Raw genomic sequence first — 21,583 nt, 5'->3', positions numbered from 1 at the left:
TCATTATATTTCGAAGTGTAATAATGCAAAGTTGCAAACTATGTTGCATATTTTATCGAATTCAGAAGATTGGGCTAAAAACAAAAAAAATTATAACAAGTTATCATATTTAATATGTGAAATATCTATGAAAGGTCAACCCAACCCGAATCATCTTGAGTCGACCTCCATGTCTGTTCAAAAAGCTCTCATTCGAAGATCGCTGAAAAAAGGCTCGCTCGATATAGGCTCGTTTGTAAACAAGCCGAACCTGAGCCAAGGTCGGCTTGTCAGCTCGTTTAATAAAGCTCAAATACAATATATACAAAATACAAGCTTTATAAATCTAAAAACTTATAACTATAAACGAGCCAGCTCAGTGAGCCACGAGCTAATGACTCAAGCTTTTGATGAGCTGAACTCGAGCTCAATATTTCAGTACGTTAATATACACGTGACGAGCCAGATTGACTTGTTTACACCCCTATTTTTACCTAAAAGCTACTTCAAGGATGAAAAGAAATAGAACCAACCTCCCAACAAAATTAGTGCTTCTCCGTTCTTTGATTGAAAATTACTATTCTGAAAACCGATGCAATATGCATCTTTCTGAAGAGAAGATAAAATTCAAACTGTTAAAAAAATGCAAGTGACAGATCATATTATTTCTTTACGAAAATACGTACCTCAACTTGAAAGAAATACTGATGGGGCATAACTTTCAATGAAAGTGAATTCTCAAAGTTAAAGTTAACAACCGGAAAATCATCATCGACGCTGCCAAATATTTTCGGTGAATACATACCATTCAAAGTTAAATTGGGCTTGTAAACAAACAAGAGAAAACGCTTACTTCCCAGTGAACATATAGCATTTGAACACCTTCTCAACAGTCTGCGGTTGGTTGTCAGGTTGTGCAGCAATGATCTAGTTTCAAAGGATAACATCAAACGTGTTACAAATATGAAAGATTTATATATATAATTATATATACAACTAAAATCGCGAACCTAGTTAAAGCTCATTAATAGCAAAAGTTACTTGTAAGTCTGGGGAGGGTGGGATGAGGGCAAACCATTCATCTATAGCTGTTGGGTCAGTTTGGCTCGATTTTGGGCTCAAACCGAACCAAAAACTAGGTTTTTGGGTTACTGAAAAAACTGTTCAGTTTTAAGTATTTCAGTATATCACAATGATTCAATACGGCTTCCATTTGAGCTTGTAATTTTTTGACCCAAAAAACGAAACTTGGGCATAAATTTTTTGTTAATTGATTATTACACATTTGAGACATTTCATAAATTCACTAACAAAAGTGCATTTTTATCGGTCTTACAGTTCCGTTCGATTTTGTTGGTACATGCATAGCCCGAACCGCATTAGAAATTCATAAAATCGTGTCATAAATTTGGGTATGGTTTGGTTATGTTGGTTATTTCAGTAAGGGATTAAGTTTTTTACATGATGCCTAAATATTTGAGCAATACCTTTTCCATAACTGGGGTGTAAAGCTCCTCTGGCAAATAAGTCAAGGTCGTACCACTATCAACTATAGCGGGTTGCTTCTCCGAAAACTCACTTGCGAGTTTTATAACATCACCGTTCACATCGATTGACTCCAATGCAACATTAAAATGCGTACTGCATTATGTACATAAATTAGAACCCAAACTTGTTAACTTTAAGCGAACAAATGGCCCATGAACAATTAAACGAACAGCGTTTTCTTGTTTGTGTTCGTTTGTTAAGAAACAGAACATGTTCCTGCTTGGTTGCTAATGAAGTAAACAAATAGTTCACGAACGTAAATAAACTGAACATCGATAAACGAATATAACTCAGCTAACACCAATTGAAAATAAATGAGAGCAACAATGTCATCATCATCATCGTTCATAAAGCTAGACTAAAGTGTAATGGGTAATATTTTAATTTCTAAAAGTAGAATAAAAACTTTAAATGAATATATATTAAAGTGCGTAAACAATCAAACTTAAACAAGTGTCAACTAAAAAACATAATTGAACATAAACGCACGAACATAAACAAAAGCAAAGAAACAAACTTCCACGAAAACAAATGAACAAACTAGGCGTGTTCTGTTGGTTCATTTAACTACATGAACAAAAACTTTTGTTTATGTTCAAACGGTTCACAAATACAAAAATAATCGATTGGTAAACAATGATTAACTTACTGATCTTCTAAAATCGGTGTTGTTTTAATTTTTGGATCGACGACTTCACCAATAGCGAAAATGCCACCTCCTTGGTTACCATCCAAACAATGTGAGAACATTTTCTTTACCGTTTTAGCGGAAGCGAGTTGTGAAAGGAGTGAAGTGTTTGACTGCCCGAATCCAATAATACCGTCTAGTGCTTGTTCTGGATTAACGAGACCTCCGGATTCTTTAGCTGCACACCTGACTTGGAATAGTGAAATAACATTTATGCCTTTCATGACTTGGTTTTTTTGTTAAAACAAAGTCCTGTTTATTTTTTTTATAGTTAGTTACACAAATAGTCCATCTACTTTACAAAACTAACACCTTTTTTTAAACTTACAATAGGTTTGGGTTTTAACTTTTAACAATAACTTTTATTGAGTTAGAATAACATGAGTAAATGACTATGCTACCTTTTTGACAAACAACATGGACTATTTATACAGGGCATGTAGGCTCTAACGAGTAACAAAATAAAAAGGTGGCACAAACCTTAAATGGGTTATGGGTAACAAATAAAGATCGGGCTCAATATCTAATAAGAAGATTAAGAGTTGTACTTATTTATAAAAAAATACAAAATATATGTATAAAATAAATTTTATACCCCTGAAAATTATGTGCATTGACCTATCGTCCGGGGTTGCCCACCCCACCAACCGGCCCTGTATTTATACAATTTACTCAAAGAAGGGGGAGTTTTTGTTGAATAGTTACTTTACACGAGCTTCAAACCATGTTGTTTGTCAAAAATGTTGTTTAACACGAACTAAAGATGCATGATTGAGATTTGTGGTGTTTAATTTGTACCAAGTTTGGGTTCTAAAGTAACTTTAGTTAAATTTATGTAAACTGACTATTTTACCGTTTTGACAAACCACAAGGACTACTAAATTTACTAAAAGGGTGACACCGGGGTTGTAAATAACTGTTTGTTATTGTTTTAGTAATTTACATAAAAGAGTCCACGTGATTTGTCAAAAATAATAAAACAGTCATTTTACACAAATTTTAACGGATTCTCCAACAAAAATAAGTATTAGAACCTAGAATCCAAACATGTTACAAGCTAAAAACCACATACCTAAAATACGTGTAAAAGTCTTCCTTTTGTCAAACCACGTAGACTATTATGTTATGTAAGTAACTCATTTTATTTCCAGATATTTATTTACCTTTCTGTCTGGTTTTTTAAACATGAAAACAGAACATAAAAAAAAAAAAAGACAACATCAAGACTCACCCAAAAATAGCATTACCACTCATAGATGTGGTCTGGCGATCCCCGGTTACTTGTGCGAGTGTTACATTATCATTCACAAAAAATCCAGCAGTTGCACTCCCGTCACCATACTTCATAGAATACGCACACAACATTCCCGGTTTGCACTCGTCACTCGATCCATCAAACGTTGTTTTGCAAAACTCATCATCACAACCAACCACTTTGGCACTTGATGACTCCTTTGGGTCAAAGAAACTCAGGGGCACCTGTAGGAAGTCACATGTTTTCAAAGTGATCAAGAATCATAAAACCCGTGCACCAACCCAAAACACATCACCTAAACAAAAACCGACAGTTTGGTTTTATTTTTTCGCAAAAACTACAAATATTACCACCCTGTCCTCACTTGAGTAAATTGCAAACTTGGTCCATGTGGACTCTCAAAAGGGTAAAATAGTCATTTTACACATTAACTAGAAGTTTGTGTTAGATCTCAAACTTGTGTTAGAACCGAAAAACACGATACCGAAAGGTTTTTAAAAACTGAAAAAACCAAATTCTCGTTTTTGGTTTGGTTTGTTTTGAGCCCAAACCGACCTATTCGTTTTCAACTAAAAATGAGAATATGTTAATCCGAATATTTGAAATTAGTAACTGATACATACTCCAAGGCCACTTTTGGTAGGGCAATTTTCGCATTCAACCGAGTTGACCCATAAAATGTCACTCCCTGTATCAACTTGTACATAGAAATCTTTTGGAGGTGACCCGAGTTGAATTTTAGTGTAATACAGACTGCACAAACATAACATATTAAACTCTTAAAGGTAAGAAACCAAATGATATCAAATTAGTTATCTTATAGCCAATGAAATGTTGAGGTCGAGCTCAACTTGTAACGGCTCGAGCCAGCTCAATATTTTTAAATAAAAAAATTCGTATTTTCTTCGGATAGCTGATATACAGCAGAGAAACGTGCAAAGTGTTCTGAAAAAACGTGGTGGCATTTGTTGGATGTTATTTCAGACTCCAAATCACAAGTCGGGGAACTTCCGGACGTGACAAGTCGGTCATTGTTGGTTATGTTTCATAATTACAATATGTTTACTTATTGTTATGTAATTATAATAGATAATGGTCTTGGCTAGCAAGTTAAGTTAGTCTATATAAATCGAGTTATGGCTAGGGTTTATCTAGAGGCACACACGAGATGCAACCAAGTTAGGGTTCATTAACAGTCAAACCGAGTTAACTTTGAGAGTTGTAATCAATTTTTTCTGATTAATAAACGAGAGCTAGTCTCTTTGAGCATTTTCGTAATTGTTTATCGATCAGGACTTGAGCATTTTCGTAAATAACGTAATTACGCTACCACACAAAAACCAACCATCATAGTTTTATTACGCTATAGTTTACAAGTAGCGTAATTTTATTACACAAGTTATATTTTGTGTTATGGCGGAATTAAATTATCCTGATAATTACGAAAATGCCACCGCGCTTTTTTCCACCTTCATCACTTCACATGTTATGTACCTTAATTCAATATGCATTTATCCAGGCTGTATGTGTAAACGAAAATAAAAGTAAGAGTTTAAAAATATAAAAGGGTGCATTGAACCGGAAACTAACGCTACGGAGGTGGGGCTGCCATCGCCACCGAGGGGTAGTTCCACGGCGGATAGAAATCTCCGGTGGCGGTTGGTGTCGTGAGTTTTGAATGCAGTCAGAGACGTTTTGTTGCTGGCATATTTATGCTGGACCTGGAAAACCACATTGGCGGATGCCATTACACACAATTGAACGACGACAAACATGATCACCGGAACAACATGACTTCTTGCATTGAGGTCCATGTCTCAAATTCAAAACCAAATTATACGTAATTTTTTTTATTGAATGGTATATTTTGTATTATTGAAATTTGTTGTAATTATTAGAAGAAAGGAAACTTGCCTTGGATTAAAGGTGCAAAAGGTGATTGCAGAAATGGAGAGAGAAAGAAGGCGCGAATTTAACGGAAGCATAAGATTGTTTGTTTGGTTTACTTTTTTTCTTAAAACGTTTTTTTAAGGTTTTGCTTCTGCTTGTGGTTGGGGAGATCGACACCTTTAAATTTTACTAATTGCCTTGTATGACCCTTGTAGTTCTGCACTATGTTGTTTGTCAACATGACTACATTTATACAGGGCTACTTAATGAGCGAATAAGTAGTTTGTCAACATACCTTAATTAATGTATGGGTGTGATGCTCGTGATGGTAGTTTGATAGGCAGTCATTTATTTTCTTATAAGAGATTAGTCATTAGATTAAGGTCTTGGTTTTAAAAGGTCTAACACGAGTTGGAACTGCGCAGAACTTATAGTTTTGAGTATTCCAGATAATTCCATAATGAGTAACAACCACTTTCAGATTAAGTATTCCAACAATACTGTTAAAATAGTTGATGTGATATATCACAATATTTCATAATGGGTTAGCTTGAGTAGTAATTTATCTCAACACGAACTTATTCTTCAGCAGCCAATTGGTCTTTCAACACTAACTCAGTTACAAAGTTGATGCACATTTGTTGTTGATAGCTCAAGCCGTTGCTAATCACAATTGATTATTGTTAATAGCCCAAGTTAATAACATAAGGTTCAATTTTGTTTTAGTTAACCAAAAGTCACTGTTTGAATTCTGTTATACCCAGTTTCAAAACCGAACCAAAATAAACTCCAAAACTAAACCACACCCCAGCAAAATTTTATTTTGGTTCAATATACTGACTCAGTGCAGCTGTCAAGGTCGAATACTTGAATTAATGGCCCACTTGATTTGTTAACCTGATTGTAAAGTGACAAAAGACAGTGTATTCATAAATTGAACTTTGACTGCTTGATGCTCAACAACGCCACTCAAGTCCGTATATTATCTATAAACGATTTTAATCATAAAACTATGGTTATTAATATTGGGCATCTAACAAAGGAACAAACATATCTAGCAAAATCCCACTCGTATCAAAAGCCACTAGGCATCAGCTTGTCAAATTACTCAAGGTCAAACTCTAGATATAGCACTTGAAACAAGATAAGCTCATGCTCTCTTAAGTTAAACAATTTGAGCCTGTTTGCTGTTCTAAACCCTAATCACGATCAGGCTCAACTTAAAATCTTTATTGTTATATGGCATTAATCTATCTCCAATCCACAAATGGTAGAGGTGGGTATCCGCCTTCAGGTGGAGGCCTCAACGACGGTGGTAGATTTCCCAGCATACCCCCTGCAAACACAACATCATATCAAACAATTTTATAGATCATTTACAATGTTAAAGACACATAGTCAGCCTTAATTAATAGATATCTGTTATATAATTTGAGTTGAGCCATATGCAAATACTTTTGCCCAAAAGGCCAAAATCGTATCAAACAATCTTACATGGTTAAAAACATAGCGAGACTCATGCCCCATTATTATAATTATGAAAAAAAGGTAGATGTTGTAAGTTGTAAATAACCCAAACCAAGAATTAGAAAAAACTTGCCTGGCATTGAGGATCCCACAATGGGCTGACTCATCGGGAAACTCGGCAGTTGAGCTTCAATGTTGCTTGCAACTAAACAAGACATCAGATTTAATTACTTCAAAGACATAAGTTGTTGACTTAAAAAGTAAAAACAGAACATATTAAAGAGCATGAACTATACCTGTAAATCCGTGCATATTCCTGTTCTGCGGGTTTTGATTGGGAAGAACATACTTACAGGAATCACCGTATGGGCATGAACCCTGCAAAACAGCAAGTTGAAACTGATCAGAATACCAAGGGGGTGTTTGATTTGTAATAACGTCGAACAGCTGGTGGGCACATAATTGGCAATGAAGAAAAGGATTACCGTCCGGATGAATCGATTGCAGAGAGCGGTGGAGGGGAGATTGGGTATGGAGGCGTACCAAAGGGCTTTTGATTTCTGGTGATGAAGACCCTGAAGATGACGTTTCCGGTGAAATGGGGTGTCCTGAAACTGCTTATCGCAGTAGTCACAGTAGTATTTTCCCAAAGGCATTCCTTTTCACTTCTCAATTTCGATAACAAAAACATAATAATATATCCCGATCATGAATGAGGAAGCCAACCCCTATAAGAACTCTCCTGGTATGCAGAAATGGAAGACGGAATGGAATGATCCATTGTGAAGGAATGAAATATAGTGTGTTTGGTTTGACCAAATGAATGGAAGACCCATTACCTAGTCCATTCCATTCCCTCTAAAATACTCCAATTTCATTCCATCCATACCCCATGTTTTTTTTTTTCATTCCATTCCCTCCTTCACCCTACATCACCTCCACCACCCTCCCAACACCACCACCACCCAACATCAACACCCACCACCACCAACCGCCGCCGCCACTGCCATCAGCCACCACCATCGCTGTTCACCGCCGCCACCACCCACCTCCACCAACCATCGCCATCGATGCCAGCCACCAAGCACCGCCAGCCACCTGCCGCATATATCAACCATCGCCGCACCATCACACATGCCGCCCACCGTCACCGTTGCCCACCACTGCCGCCATTACCACCAATCACCACCATCGGCGTCCACCGCCGCCACCACCACCTCCACAAACCATCGCCATTAGTTCCAGCCACCCACCACCTCCGGCCGCCCGCCGCATCCATCAATTATCGCCCCACCATCACACACGTCGCCCACCGTCACCGCTGCCCACCACCACCTCCACTGTTACCGCCACCACCACCTCCATCGTTACCGCCACCGCTCCCACCACCACTCACTATCATTTTATTTTATTTTATTTATTTATTTATTTTTCTTACCTACCAACAATACAAAGTAATGATTTATTTCATTCCCATGTGGTAACTAAACATTTCATTGGAACGGTAATAACTCATTCCATTCATTTGTCCATTTCATTACCATGTCCATTCCATTTCGTTGTTCATTTCATTACCCCATACTAAACAGACTCTAACTCTTTTTATTTCTTTACATGTAATACTGTCAAGCATGATGTAAGGGGATCAGTTATTTTATGCAATGTTTTCATACTCTCCCCATATGTCTTACCGGGTCAAAAGTCGGATCGACTCGGGAGCGTGGACCGGTGTTTGACCCGGGTGATGTCATAAATACTTTAAATATATATATATGTGTGTGTGTGTTTAAGTTCAGGAGAGAAGTGATCTTATTACGAGAAGTGCGAGAAATCTTTCCAACCAATCACAATTTGTCTTTTAGTTTTCTAATTAATTTAATAAGAAGGGCATGTTAGTCAAATGTTCTAATTTCAAATTTGAAAACTTACACTAACTAATGAAAGATATAAATCAGTTTTCTTAATTGTTTTTTAAGTGTCTACAAAGAACAACAAAAATGAGAAGTGTGAGAAGCCATAAGAAATTGACATGTGTCAAGTGGTGACCAAATGAAAAAGGGTATAAAAATAATAGTACGCATTTTCTCTCTCCAACTGCAAGTCACATGTTAACTCCCTAATCATTTTAAAATGTCTATAACTTTTTCATATGATATATTTTTTTTAAAAAAAAGTTCACCATAATAACAAGCGTTTTTTTGTTTTTAATATGAGTAAGATTTTTTTAAATAAAAATAAAAATTACGTCATTGTGTCTTTTTGCTTACCATCGTGTCTTTTTTTCGTCATTGGGGCTTTCTGTTTGTTATTGTGTTTTTTCACCATTGTGTATTTCAACTTATCATTATGTTTTTTTTTAAATACTAATAACACCGTTGTGTGCTAATAATATGTAAATGTAATGAAAAATACCAACAAATTATCTAATACTAAACATAATGATGAATACATATTACACGTTAACCCAAAACGTAAACACAATAATGGATATAACACAATGACCTGAAAGGTAAGACACAATGGTAAAATACATATAACACAATGACCTTAAACGTAAAACACAATGGAAACTACATATTACACAATGATTTGAACGTAATACACATTGAACATAACATTATTTTTCTCAAATTAAGTGAATGTTGAAGACAATGACTAAAACACAATGATAAATAGAAAGACAAATGTTGAGCACAAAGACATAATGACCATTATTTTAATTTTTATCTTTAATATGAATAACAACTGAAAAACACAATGACTATAATCTATAACACAATGCATATAAACTCAATTAAAAACACAATGAACAACAAAATAACACAATGAGTAAAGTGTCATTTTCGTCCTTGTGGTTTGACAAATAATGCGAATTTAGTCCAAAAAGTTTATTTTTTGCATATGAACCCTCCACGTTTCCCAGTTCCTGCCAATTACATCCAAATCACTAACCCCGTTAAATTTTATCGTTAAGTCAGGGGTATACATGTCTTTTCACTATTTCTTTATTACAATACTTATTTCAGTGAACTGCGGTTTTCGTTCCTCTGGTTCGTAATTTGCAGTTTTAGTCCAGTAGTTTCAAATTTGCAATTTTCTTCGCTATGGTTTTATTTCACTTGCAATTAAACCCGAATTGCCTAAAATTGTTAAGTCTGGTCGTTAAACCCATCAGTGTGCCCTTTACGTGTGGGGCAATTTTGTTCACTTTTTCCCAAATACACTCCAGCACCTCACATGAGGGGGTTGCGAATTAGGACTGAGGTTTATTTGGGGAGAAAAACGACAAAACTGATCGTCACATGAGGGGCACACAAATGGGTTAACGACCATATTTAACGATATTAGAAAATTCGAGTTTAATTGCAGGTGAAATAAAACCACATGAAAGAAAATTGCAAATTTGAAACTACTAGACTAAAACTACAGATTTGGACAAACCAGAGGGACGAAAACCGCAATTCACTGAACTAAGTGTCATAATAAAAAAAGAGCGAAAAGACATGTCTATCCCTGACTTAACGATAAAATTTAACGGGGTTAGTGATTTGGATGTAATTGGCAGGAACTGAGAAACGTGGAGGGCCCATATGCAAAAAATAAATTTTTTGGACTAAATTCGCATTATTTGTCAAACCACAAGGACGGAAATGACACTTTACTCTAACACAATATAAAAACCCAATCAATTTTTTTTATTTTTATAAAACAATATGATATTCATATTAAAGATAAAAGACGCTTGCTATTATGGTAAAAAAAATTTCTAAAAAAATGACGTAAAAAAAGTCATAGACGTTTTAAAATTATAGAGGAATTGACATGTGCATTGCATGTGAAGATAAAAAGTCATCATAAGTGGGTTATTACCTTCATGCATTTTTCATCAATTTTTATTTTTAAATTAATCACCACATCCTAAGATCAATAGATTAGAATTCTTTTTTCACTTCTCAATTTTGTTGTACTTTGTATTTTAACTTTATCCTATTTTTTAATTGAACTTTTCATTCCAAATTCTTAATCATAATTATTTTGATTAAATTCCAAGAGAGATTCATTTACGATTTACCTATAATTTACACATCAAAATCTGATGTTTATAATTTCAATCACACATACTTCTATACATCAAAACCAGTAATATGTTCCCTACACAACTAATAGTTTGACTTACACAAAATATTTGTATACATCATTTAAAAAGACCAATGTAGTATTAATTTTATGTTTATATTTGTTTATGGTATGGCAGGTTGTGTCATCTTTTAATGAGTTTTGTTTTATGTGTATGCTGTTTATAAGCTTTCAGTATCTTTTTTTTTCTTTTTTCAAAGAATATGCATTCAAAAGAAAGAAATTCTTGTAACAAACAAATAAGATCATGATTAAACAACCCTGCACAGATTACCAAATCGAAATAAAACTTGATAACCAATTGCGTGACATACCTTTTACAAACATGCATAACATTCAATCAAATCAGTAACAAATTACATTAATTCCTTAAGAGTTCAAACTAACACAAGTACTTACTACTTAGGAGTTCAAACTTTTCCAAATCAAATACATGGGTCAAAATCAATTAACAAAACATTTGTTCCTTATGGTTTATCTTAAAAAAAATCATACATCCCATAAGCGGGCTACAACCAATAAAAAGACTAGTCATTCTCTGCATATTCTTTCATCAACAAAACACACATCTTGAACTAAAGAGCTCCAAAATATGAATCTTTGGTCTTTATATCTGAACTAGGACTCCTCTTTTATCAGGTCTCCTTTGAATGTTAAAATCTGCCATTCTGTTTCCACAATCAAACAAAACCTAAGTTAAAAAAAAACATTAAACATATATTATAAATATTTTTATCAAACAAAATTCAAACAAAAAACAAAAAGAAAACCGTTGTTGTTAACGTAGCCCAGTTTGACATGTATTTAAATCAATTTTGACGTCTTACCCATTCCGTTCATTTTGAAATCTCTAGGAATTTTGCGATTTCTTTAACGATTGTGTATGGATATTCCCACGTGTACCTATCATTACACTAAGGTTGTGTTTGTTTTTGCTTAAAAGGTCTGCAGGAGGGTTATGTCTGCAGGCGCACAGACATAAGCTCCTGAAGACAGTTTGTTTAAAAAAAAGAAAAAGATATGAAAACTGCTTATATGGTCTTAAATAATAAGCTAATATTCACTATCTTCACACTTCTTCACATTCTACCAACATCCAATGTCCACCACCACCACAACCCACCGTGCGCCACCACCCACCGTCCGCCACCACCACCACTACCCACCACCACCACCCACCGTCCACCACCACCACCACCACCCACGTTCCGCCACCACCACCGTCAACCACCCACCACCACCAACCTTCCACCACCACTACCCACCGTCAACCACAACCCACTACCACCACGCACCACCCACCACCATTCACCTCAACCACCCACCACCACTACCCACCATCGACCACAACCCAGTACCACCACCCACTGTCTGCAACCACCACCACCAACCGCCACCACCATCCACCACCGGGCATCACCACCGCTACCCACCGTTGGCCACAACCATCGCCCACCACCACCACCCACCACCACTACCCACCATCGGCCACCATCACCGTCCACTACCACCGTCCATCACCATGATTCACCGCCTACCATAATCGTCTACCACCAATCGTCAACCACCACTCACTTTCATAGTTCGTATACCACCGCTCACTTCCATAGTCCGTACACCACCAACAATTATTTTACAAGTCTACAAACATTAATGACTTCTATATATTATGATATATATGACAGATAACCAATTTTCAGCTTTGCAGACGATATCCAGTTTATAAAAGTAGATTGCAGAAAGTTTTTGTCTTTAAAAACAAACAACACCTAAGTAATGACTATTAGTTAATATATCCCACAATATATCCCTATACAACCATTCACTAAACATATGAAAATAAACTCGTAAACAACCTACAATAACACATCATTTACAAATTCCTACACATACCGGTTAATGTGGCCTACACAGTGCATATTGACATAATGTAGCCTATACACTGCATATTGACATAATAAAGCCTATATACTCAACATATTTACATAGTGTATCCTACATAATGCATAAAATACATTTTTGACAATATACAAATCAAATATGAAGTCTACTTTTTTTCAACCTAGATATTGATATTCCTATGACAAGTTTACATGCTAACAACATCCCTAATTGTACCATTTTACACATTAAGATATCCAACACATCCATATTAAACAACCTCACATAGTATAATAATATTCAACATTATGAACATAATCGAATGCATTTACAAAATATTTAACATACATTTCTTAAATGTCTGTTGACCTTTCATTATGTAGTTATCTACATAAGCATAGAAAAAAAATTACAATTAAGAAAAAAAATACATTATAAAATCTAATACTACATATAGAGATAGGGTACTGAAAAGACCCGAATACCCTTAAGTATTACCCGCGGGTCAATCAGAGGTCCCTCATAAGGCACCTGCGGGACATATGGATCACCCGCATAATTATTTGAGGAAGAAGCACTCTCACAAGACATGCGGAAACATCCTGGCACCCTCAGAAGTCATCCGCAAGACGAAATACCCGTCCGCGTAAATGACCACGAGGTAGTGCCCCGGGACAATTGTCATTAACCAATAACATTCTAGAAGATCTACCAAGATGCTTTCTTGAGCAATACGTGATCTCTCGACCAACCAACGAAGGACACTTGGCAAGGCCGTTATAACCGTGCATATGGCCAAGGTCGTCTATCATCCTATCCGATGGAGACACGTGTCCAGGTTGTTATACATGCACATGCAACGTATAAATTGAACCTATCATATGAGAACACGTGTCCAGGTGGTTACCAGAGCATCTTACAAAGAGACAACTGGCCCAATCACATTCCCATGCCCTTCGGCTATAAATACCCTCTCAATCTTCTTGAGGTGGGCATTCACTCCCACTGTACTCTCACTATTTACTAAGTGCATTATCTTCATCAGAATTGTACTTATTCTCACGCCGGAGGGTGGTTACGGAAAGGCCCCCCTCTTGTCCTTCCCGTAACGAGCTCACGGTGTCTGTTTTGCAGGTTCACGTCACTGGGCTTTAGGAATTGAGTTCATATCGTATTGGCAGTTATCCGTAATCTACCTTGTTGACTCATTGGATCTAGGACCCTTCAAGGGGAGTAGATCCGTGTTTCTTCATTGGCGCCATCCGTGTTTTTGTTAGAGCAGCAATTTTTTCCGTTGGTCTTACGATATGAATTAGTTACCTAAAGGGCCGATGGAGAACCAGGTGCAGTCTTCACGTGATTTCAATCCAGAAACACGTGAAAGAGCAACATCTGTTTTTGCTCGAATCACAACCCCTACTGCATGAAGCGATGTCATAAACCCCGGAAGTTTTCCTTTAGGTGGTTCAACGGCTCGGGGACATTTCACTCCATTAGCAGGTGCTACTCCGGTAGACACTGCCATTACACCAACTGGTCTTACTCATACTGATCTGGGGCATGTTACATCCCCAAGTGGTTCCAATCTGGGAGATCTGGAGCGAATTTTGAGGGATGCCCACCGAACTCATTCGGAGTTAGGTTTGGGAGAAGATTCCGATGACTCTAATCCAAGAAGATCTCGTCATCATAGCTCCAGATCCGAGGGACTTTTGTCTCCGGACGAATGGCTTCGCATTCAGCAAGATAATTTGAAAACTGAGTACGAACGTAGGGTGCGGAACGAACGATTCCACGCTCGTACCCTGACGTGTGATGATTCTCCTAGGAGATCTATGTCTCCTCCCATAAGGGGAAGTCACATTCAATACAGTCAACCAATGGAGCAAAATTTGGGTGAGATCCGAAGGTTGCGTCCTCGCCCTCGCATAGATATGCGAGTTCCATCTTATGAGGACGAGCTGGACGGACACGATTCAACGTATCATCTTGAGGGCAGTTATTACAGCGGAGACAGCCGACTCTCTTCATACGGAGAGGCTAGTTATCCGCGATCAGTTGTCCATCATGCAGAATATTACAGTAACGCTGAGCATGATTTTTCTAAACCATATCATCCAGAATCCTTTGCGGAGAAGTCAAAGTTTATTTCAAGTATAGCGACAGCTCCATTTCCAATAAATGCAAAGATCCCAACATCTGTTGGAACATATAATGAAATGACAGATCCCAACAATCATTTGCTGAGATTTGTGGCAGTGGGAGGAGTCAGTGGTTGGACTCTTCCATATTGGTGCCACATGTTCGCATTAACATTCACGGGAGATGCGCGGGAATGGTTCGAAAAGTTACCAGGCGGACATATTAAAAGTTGGAATGATTTTGAAGAAAAATTTTCTCAGCATTTTAGCCAACAAAAGAAACATACCCGCGATCCCTCAAAAATATTGGATGTTACAAGGAGAAATAATGAGTCTATCGAAGACTTCATTACTCTTTTTGATAACGAGAGCCTTAACATTGGTGGGGTTAGCAAGGATATGTTGAGAGGAGCATTCCGCAAGAACGTTCATAGTGATGCTTTGATCCGCACTCTCACAGGAAGAGACGGAATGCCCGAGTCTTGGGACGAAATCATAAAGGCAGCCAAGTTATTTGCAAGAACTGAAAAAACTTTAGGTTCCAGTAGTCAAAATCAATTACCAAAGGTCGAGTTTCAAACTCCGAGACCAAATAGACAAGCTAAGGGAACAATTTGGTCGAGGTTGGAACCAACCTCAGAACCACCAAAGCAATTCGATGCAAGATCGTTGATTGCAATAAGAATAAGCATATTTTCTTAGCGCGGTCCCCCAACAGTTGGACTCCGCTGACGAAAACCCCCTCAGAAATTCTCACTACTGAGAATTTGACTTTCCGAAAACCCCAACCAATACCGAGGAAGTCATTTCTCGATAACAAAAACACTGCTCGTATCATAATGATATTGGACATAACACGAACGAATGTGTGTCCCTCAAAAATGAAATTGAAGCAGCTGCTAAGAATGGTAAACTTGAGCACTTGGTCAAAGGCGCACGACCAGGGACTGGAAAGCCTCCCGCAAGGGATAACCAGGGCCAAGCTAAAAGGCAAGTTAAAGACTTGAACGTTCACATGATTCAGGGTGGACATTGGGTTGGAGGAAAGAGAAGGGAATATTTAGATGAGGAATGGAAAAACGAGCCTGTAATCTTTCCTCGAATTAAAGGAGGACCATGTAACAAGAATCTGTTGATAATTACTGCTCTTTTTGGTCATTACCGGTCACAATATATGTTCTTCGACACTGGCATTACATCTGAAATTATGTACGAACAGTTCTTCGAACAACTTGATGAGAACAAAAAAGAGCGATTACAACCAATTCATGCACCCGTGTCTGGTTTCGGTGGTGAAGTAATGCACCCAAAGGGCGTAATATCTTTTCCGGTTACATTGAGCGACATAATCCATTTAAGAACTGAGGAAGTTGAATTTTTGGTCTTACCAACAACTTCTAAGCATGACATCATTCTGGGATGAGAGGCGATCGGTGACTTCAACGCTCACCCGTCTACAGCCCATGGTGCAGTAGGAGTTCCAAATCGCACCGGTGTGGCAATAATTCATGTCAAACAACATTGCTTTGCAACTGAGAGTTCAAGAACCAGCAAGGTCCCAAAGCAAACCCAGAAAACCGAACTAGAAAAATGGATTTTGAACAAAGAATTCCCTAATCAAACAGTCACAATAGGACCCGCTATTTCAGAAATAGTGAGGACCTTTTTGAAACAGTTATTAACCAAAAATATGGACATCTTCGCTTAGCAACCCGCGGATATGACCGGTGTCCCGCGGAGTATTGTTGAACACAAGTTAAGGGTAAACCCGATGTTTACCCCTATTGTCCAGAAAAAGAGAAAGATGGGCCCAAACAAACGAAAGCTATGAATGAACAAGTGCAAGATCTTCTTCACGCCGGGATAATCCAGGAAATCAAGTATCAAACATGGGTGGCTAATCTAGTCATCATTCCAAAGAGCAACGGAACATGGCGGATGTGCATCGATTTCAAAGACCTAAATAAAGCTTGCCCAAAAGATTGCTATCCATTTCAAGAGATTGACCTCAAGGTAGACGCCGTGGCTCCGTTTAAATTCAAATGTTTTCTCGATGCCTACAAGGGTTATCACCAAATCCGCATGGCGGCCGGCGATGAGGATAAAACAACATTCCGCACAGACCAAGGGACATTTTGTTATAAAATGATGCCTTTTGGGTTAAAGAATGCGCGTGCCACGTAGCTGCGGTTAATGGATCAAGCTTTCAAAAGTCAGATAAGTCGAAACCTGGAGGTTTATATGGATGATTTAGTTATCAAAAGCTTCGAAGAGGATCAAATGTTGAGAGATATTGAAGAGACTTTCGAAACTCTGAGGAGTATAAAGATGAAGCTGAATCCAGCTAAGTGTTCGTTCGGGATGGAGGAAGGAAAATTTCTGGGAGTCATTGTAACGGATGCGGGCTTCAAAGCCAACCCCGACAAGGTTCAAGCTATAACCCGCATGTCGTCTCCTTCTTCCCTCAAAGAGGTCCATACACTCAATGGAAGACTCGTGTCGCTAAATCGATTCTTAACAAATCACGCGGCCAAGTCTTACCCATTCGTGTCAACACTGAGAAATTGCCTCAAAAAGGCACATTTCAAGTGGACCGCAGAGGCTGAACAAGCATTCTTGGAAGTGAAAAATGTTTGATGGAATTGCCCACGTTGACAGCACCATGGGCGGGTGAACCTCTGAAATTATACCTATCAGCCTCTAACATCGCCATTGGAGCCGTACTACTGACAGACCGAAAAAATGTTCAAACTGCAATCTATTATGTCAGTAGGACGCTATCAGACCCGGAAACTAGATATTCGATGCTCGAAAAATTAGTCTTGGCATTGGTTTATGCTGCTCGGCATCTCCGCAGATATTTTCAGGGTCATCCCATCAATGTGCTAACGGGGTACAAACTCAGGAATGTGTTGAGTAAACCTGAATTGTCCAGACGATTGGCAAGGTAGGCCATCGAGTTGGGTGAACATGCAATCGAGTATAAACCCAGACCAGTAATCAAGGGACAAGTACTTGCGGACTTTGTTACCGAAGTCCCGCAACACAAAGAGAAAGAATGTTTGATTGAGCAACAACCCAAAGTACCTCCGGAACAAGGACAAGTTTCGTCATTGTTCACGGATGGAGCTTCAAGCAGCGAAGGATCTGGTGCAGGCCTCAGGCTAGTCAATCCCGTGGGACATGAATTCACATACGCCATAAAATTACACTTTAAAAGCACCAACAATGAGGCAGAGTATGAAGCTTTTCTAGCAGGCCTGCGAATAGCTAAAAAGCTTGGGGTGAAACATTTGGAGGAACGGGTGGATTCCATGCTAATTGCGGGACAGATTAATGGAACATATGAAGCAAAAAATGATGTTATGGCTTCTTATCTCTCGCAAGCAAAAGTCTTAACACGCCAGTTCTCTTCCTTCAACATTATTCACATCAAAAGGAGAGAGAACAAGTTGGCGGACGCTCTTAGCAAGCTCGCTTCGACAAATTTCGAGCACTTTGCTAAAGATATTCACATTGAAGTCCTAGACCACCTGTCCGTTCCACAAACTCAAGTTCTGGTAATTCAAACGGGTGTCGAATCGTGGATGACACCGATCAAGACTTACTTATCATCCGGAGTCCTCCCAGCAGAAAAAGCAGAAAAAGCTGAAGCCCGGAAGATCAAACACAAAGCTTTGAATTGCCAATTGAACGATGGCGTGTTTTACCGGAGATCGTTTCTAGGACCACTGTTGTGTTGTGTAGATGCCGAAGATGCGAACTACTTAATACGAGAAATTCATGAGGGCATTTGTGGCTTACACGCGGGTCCTAGAATGACAGTTGCAAAGATCTTAAACGCGGGGTATTACTGGCCCGGTATGCATTTGGATGATGTGCAAGAAATCAAAAAGTGTGATTCTTGCCAACGCCATGCTCCCAATACCCTGCGTCCAAAAAATGAAGTGATCCCGGTAACATCCGCCTAGCCGTTCTAGAAGTGGGTTATTGAAATTATGGGACAATTCCCAGAATCCCCTGGACGATTCAAATTCTTGATAGTGGCCATTGATTACTTCACCAAATGGGTGGAAGCCAAACCGGTTGCATCGATAACAGCGTCAAGCGTTAAGAAATTCCTTTGGGAATTCATCATTTGCCGGTTTGGTCTTCCGCAGGAACTGGTAAGTGACAATGGGACCCAATTTGCTGATACCGGACTACAGGAATGGTTGAAAGAACTTCAAGTCATTCAAAGTTTTACGTCTGTAGCTCATCCGCATGCAAAGGGTCAGGTCGAAAGAACCAACCGAATTATCAAAGAAGGGATTAAGGCAAGGTTAGGAACTAAGCGGACGGGCTGGGTAGATGCATTGCCTCATATACTTTGGGCCTTTCGAACCCAAAGGAATTCTAGCAATTCCGAGACGCCATTTAGTCTAACCTATGGCACTGAAGCCATGATCCCAGCCGAAATCGGGGTTCCATCCGCGAGAGTTCTGCTGATTGATGATAATAATCATGAACTCCGGATGAATCTGGACCTACTTGAGGAAAGAAGACAACTAGCATCGATCCGCGAGCACAATTATAAGCGACAGCTTCAGAAGTATTACAACTCGCGGGTCTAGAAATGTGAGTTCGACGCTGGAGACTTTGTATTCCGCAATAACGAGGCTTCCGGCCAGGAGCCTCCGGGCAAGCTGGCCCCAACTTGGGAAGGCCCTTATAAGATAAAACAAGTTTTATCTAAGGGCGCTTACAAGTTAGAGAAGTTGGATGGGACTGAGATCCCTCGAACTTGGAATGTGGCGCAGTTAAAAAAGTGCTACATGTAACTGTTTCGTTTGTTTTTACTTTGGCATGCGCGCCCTAATAGACTAACTGAAGTTATGTAATTTCAATTTTTGTATTTTTCCTTATGCCCGATCTATGGAAACTTTATGTTAGTCTCATGTTACGCCGTTAATTTGTAATTTTTAATTGACAAAAACGAAGATCCGGCAAAACACTTATATTATAGTGCATAAGACAAAGTGTACTGGAGGAAAAAACTTCTTATTTACTGGTCCAAAGAGATTACAGAGAAAAAAAAATAGAAGAATACAAGATCATCTACATTTATGGGGCGGCATCTTCGCCTTCGGCATTATTATTATCCGCCTCATCTTGATCTTCTTCATCTTCCTCAACAAGTTCAAGGAGGTCCTTCAGCCTGTCTATGCTGTCCTCGTCGTCCGCAAGTTCTGATATCTGCTCCGCAAGAGAAAACTTTAAAGAATCAAAAGTTTTTGTCTTCTGGATAAGTACGACAGCAGTATCTTGGCCGTGCAAGATGTATTCTTCCGGAAGTCTGCCCTCTGAGGCAAATTTATATCCCTCCTCGAAATGCATCTGACGGCCAGCCTATTTGGACGCCTTCAGGAGAACGGAAACACAATTCCCAAGCTCGTCACTACCCCGGACATCGGAGATAGCCTGTTGGCATAATTATGAGTAACTATGAGTAATTTTAATTATACAAATAAAACATAATACCTTGGGAATTGCTTCCGCCAATAGCCATTTCTTGTCCGCCTTAGCTCGGACAAGCTCCATTTTGTGACCAGCACACTCTAAGGCTTGATCTCGGCTCTTAGTGGCAAGATCAATCAAACGCTTGTCTTTAGCTACTGAGTCAGCTTGGAGTGTTTTTATCAGCTTAGCTTGTTCGTCCAGTTGCTCCTCGAGAACACTCTAGGCCTCCTCAGCAGCAAGGCGGTTGGCTCTATTAGCTTCAAAAGCTTGGTGGCTCTCCTTAGCTTCGGTTAGAGCTTTGAGGGCCTCTTTCTTGGCTTCAAGCAATTTGAGCTCCAGGTCATCCCACTCCTCGTTCATCGCCATCCAGTCCCGGCTTATCTCTTGACTGGTAGAGATAGTATTCGCCAGGTGATAAGAGTTTGAGTTCAACATTTCCTGGCGAATACGGCGACGTTGTCGCTCCCTTTCCGCGGGAGGAAGGCTTTCCCGTAGATACTCAAAACACACATCCACGTTGTTTGAATTTAGGCGTAAAGACCAGTGCGGATTGTGTGAGGCAGTGTCTTCCTCCGCGGGAGGTGGAGAAGTCTGGCCCTGTAGTTAAAAGCACTGACGCCGCCCTAATCTCTGAAATGATGAACGTTGAAAGACGGAGACATACGGAGAACGTCAGGCCCACCAATTTCCTGCTCCTTAATAGGAGAAACATCCGTCAATGTGATAGGATCTTGAGCAGTGTTGGGTGGTGGGGATGGCGGAGGGGCGGAGTGATTGAACTTTTTATGCCTGAAATATATTCAGAGAAGTCTTTCAAGCCCACTGATAAATGATAATCATACATCAGACATGTCACTGATTAAAAGACGTTAGATAAATATAAAAAGTGTTAAAATCACCTAAAGAGATGTCCTCGGAATCACGTTGGTGAAGGCGTGACTCCAAGCTGGTAACCTTCGTCTTCTTCTTCTTGGATGGAGCAGCCTTGGTAAGTTGAGCTTTACGTTTTCCGGCTGCCTTTGAAACACCCGCACTGATGGCCTAAGGTCCCTCCTCAGCATTGGTGTCAATCACCTGGTGATCATCTTCATCACCCGT

At 39.0% G+C, this 21,583-nt stretch overlaps 3 protein-coding genes across 3 annotated transcripts; 1 reads left to right on the top strand and 2 right to left on the bottom strand.

The window, feature by feature from the left end:
* Nucleotides 1-828: 828 nt before the first annotated feature.
* LOC143541720 (aspartic proteinase 36-like) lies at nt 829-5,284 on the bottom strand. The gene is made up of 6 exons (XM_077034464.1): nt 5,061-5,284; nt 4,094-4,223; nt 3,447-3,694; nt 2,177-2,401; nt 1,467-1,620; nt 829-906 (listed from the first exon to the last, which is right to left on the bottom strand). Exons 1-6 carry the CDS (start codon nt 5,282-5,284, stop codon nt 829-831), a joined length of 1,059 nt encoding a protein of 352 aa, XP_076890579.1.
* A 945-nt stretch (nt 5,285-6,229) lies between these two features.
* LOC143541708 (zinc finger CCCH domain-containing protein 3-like) lies at nt 6,230-7,483 on the bottom strand. Its single transcript, XM_077034457.1, has 4 exons — nt 7,313-7,483; nt 7,124-7,205; nt 6,940-7,032; nt 6,230-6,696 (listed from the first exon to the last, which is right to left on the bottom strand). Exons 1-4 carry the CDS (start codon nt 7,481-7,483, stop codon nt 6,611-6,613), a joined length of 432 nt encoding a protein of 143 aa, XP_076890572.1. The 3' UTR covers nt 6,230-6,610.
* A 10,868-nt stretch (nt 7,484-18,351) lies between these two features.
* LOC143541719 (uncharacterized) lies at nt 18,352-18,957 on the top strand. The gene has a single exon (XM_077034463.1). It carries the CDS (start codon nt 18,352-18,354, stop codon nt 18,955-18,957), a length of 606 nt encoding a protein of 201 aa, XP_076890578.1.
* The last annotated feature ends 2,626 nt before the right edge of the window (nt 18,958-21,583 follow it).

Source organism: Bidens hawaiensis, unplaced genomic scaffold (assembly GCF_021521415.1).
Source record: "Bidens hawaiensis isolate Kalapana, Puna unplaced genomic scaffold, B.hawaiensis_p1.1 tig00012643_1, whole genome shotgun sequence".
Lineage (NCBI taxonomy): Eukaryota > Viridiplantae > Streptophyta > Magnoliopsida > Asterales > Asteraceae > Bidens > Bidens hawaiensis.
This window is presented reverse-complemented; position numbering and strand designations above follow the sequence as displayed.

Bases quoted from the DNA above. Each gene is read 5' to 3' on its own strand.
- LOC143541720 (XM_077034464.1), bottom strand. From the start codon at position 5,284: ATGGACCTCAATGCAAGAAGTCATGTTGTTCCGGTGATCATGTTTGTC. The intron at 2,402-3,446 runs GTGAGTCTTGAT...ATTCCAAGTCAG, and splicing joins AGTGGTAATGCTATTTTTGG to GTGTGCAGCTAAAGAATCCG. The intron at 1,621-2,176 runs GTAAGTTAATCA...TACATAATGCAG, and splicing joins ACACCGATTTTAGAAGATCA to TACGCATTTTAATGTTGCAT.
- LOC143541708 (XM_077034457.1), bottom strand. From the start codon at position 7,483: ATGCCTTTGGGAAAATACTACTGTGACTACTGCGATAAGCAGTTTCAG. The intron at 7,206-7,312 runs GTAATCCTTTTC...GCTGTTTTGCAG, and splicing joins GCAATCGATTCATCCGGACG to GGTTCATGCCCATACGGTGA. The intron at 6,697-6,939 runs GTTTGGGTTATT...TTGTGTTTGCAG, and splicing joins CAAGTTTTTTCTAATTCTTG to GGGGTATGCTGGGAAATCTA.
- LOC143541719 (XM_077034463.1), top strand. From the start codon at position 18,352: ATGGCTTCTTATCTCTCGCAAGCAAAAGTCTTAACACGCCAGTTCTCT.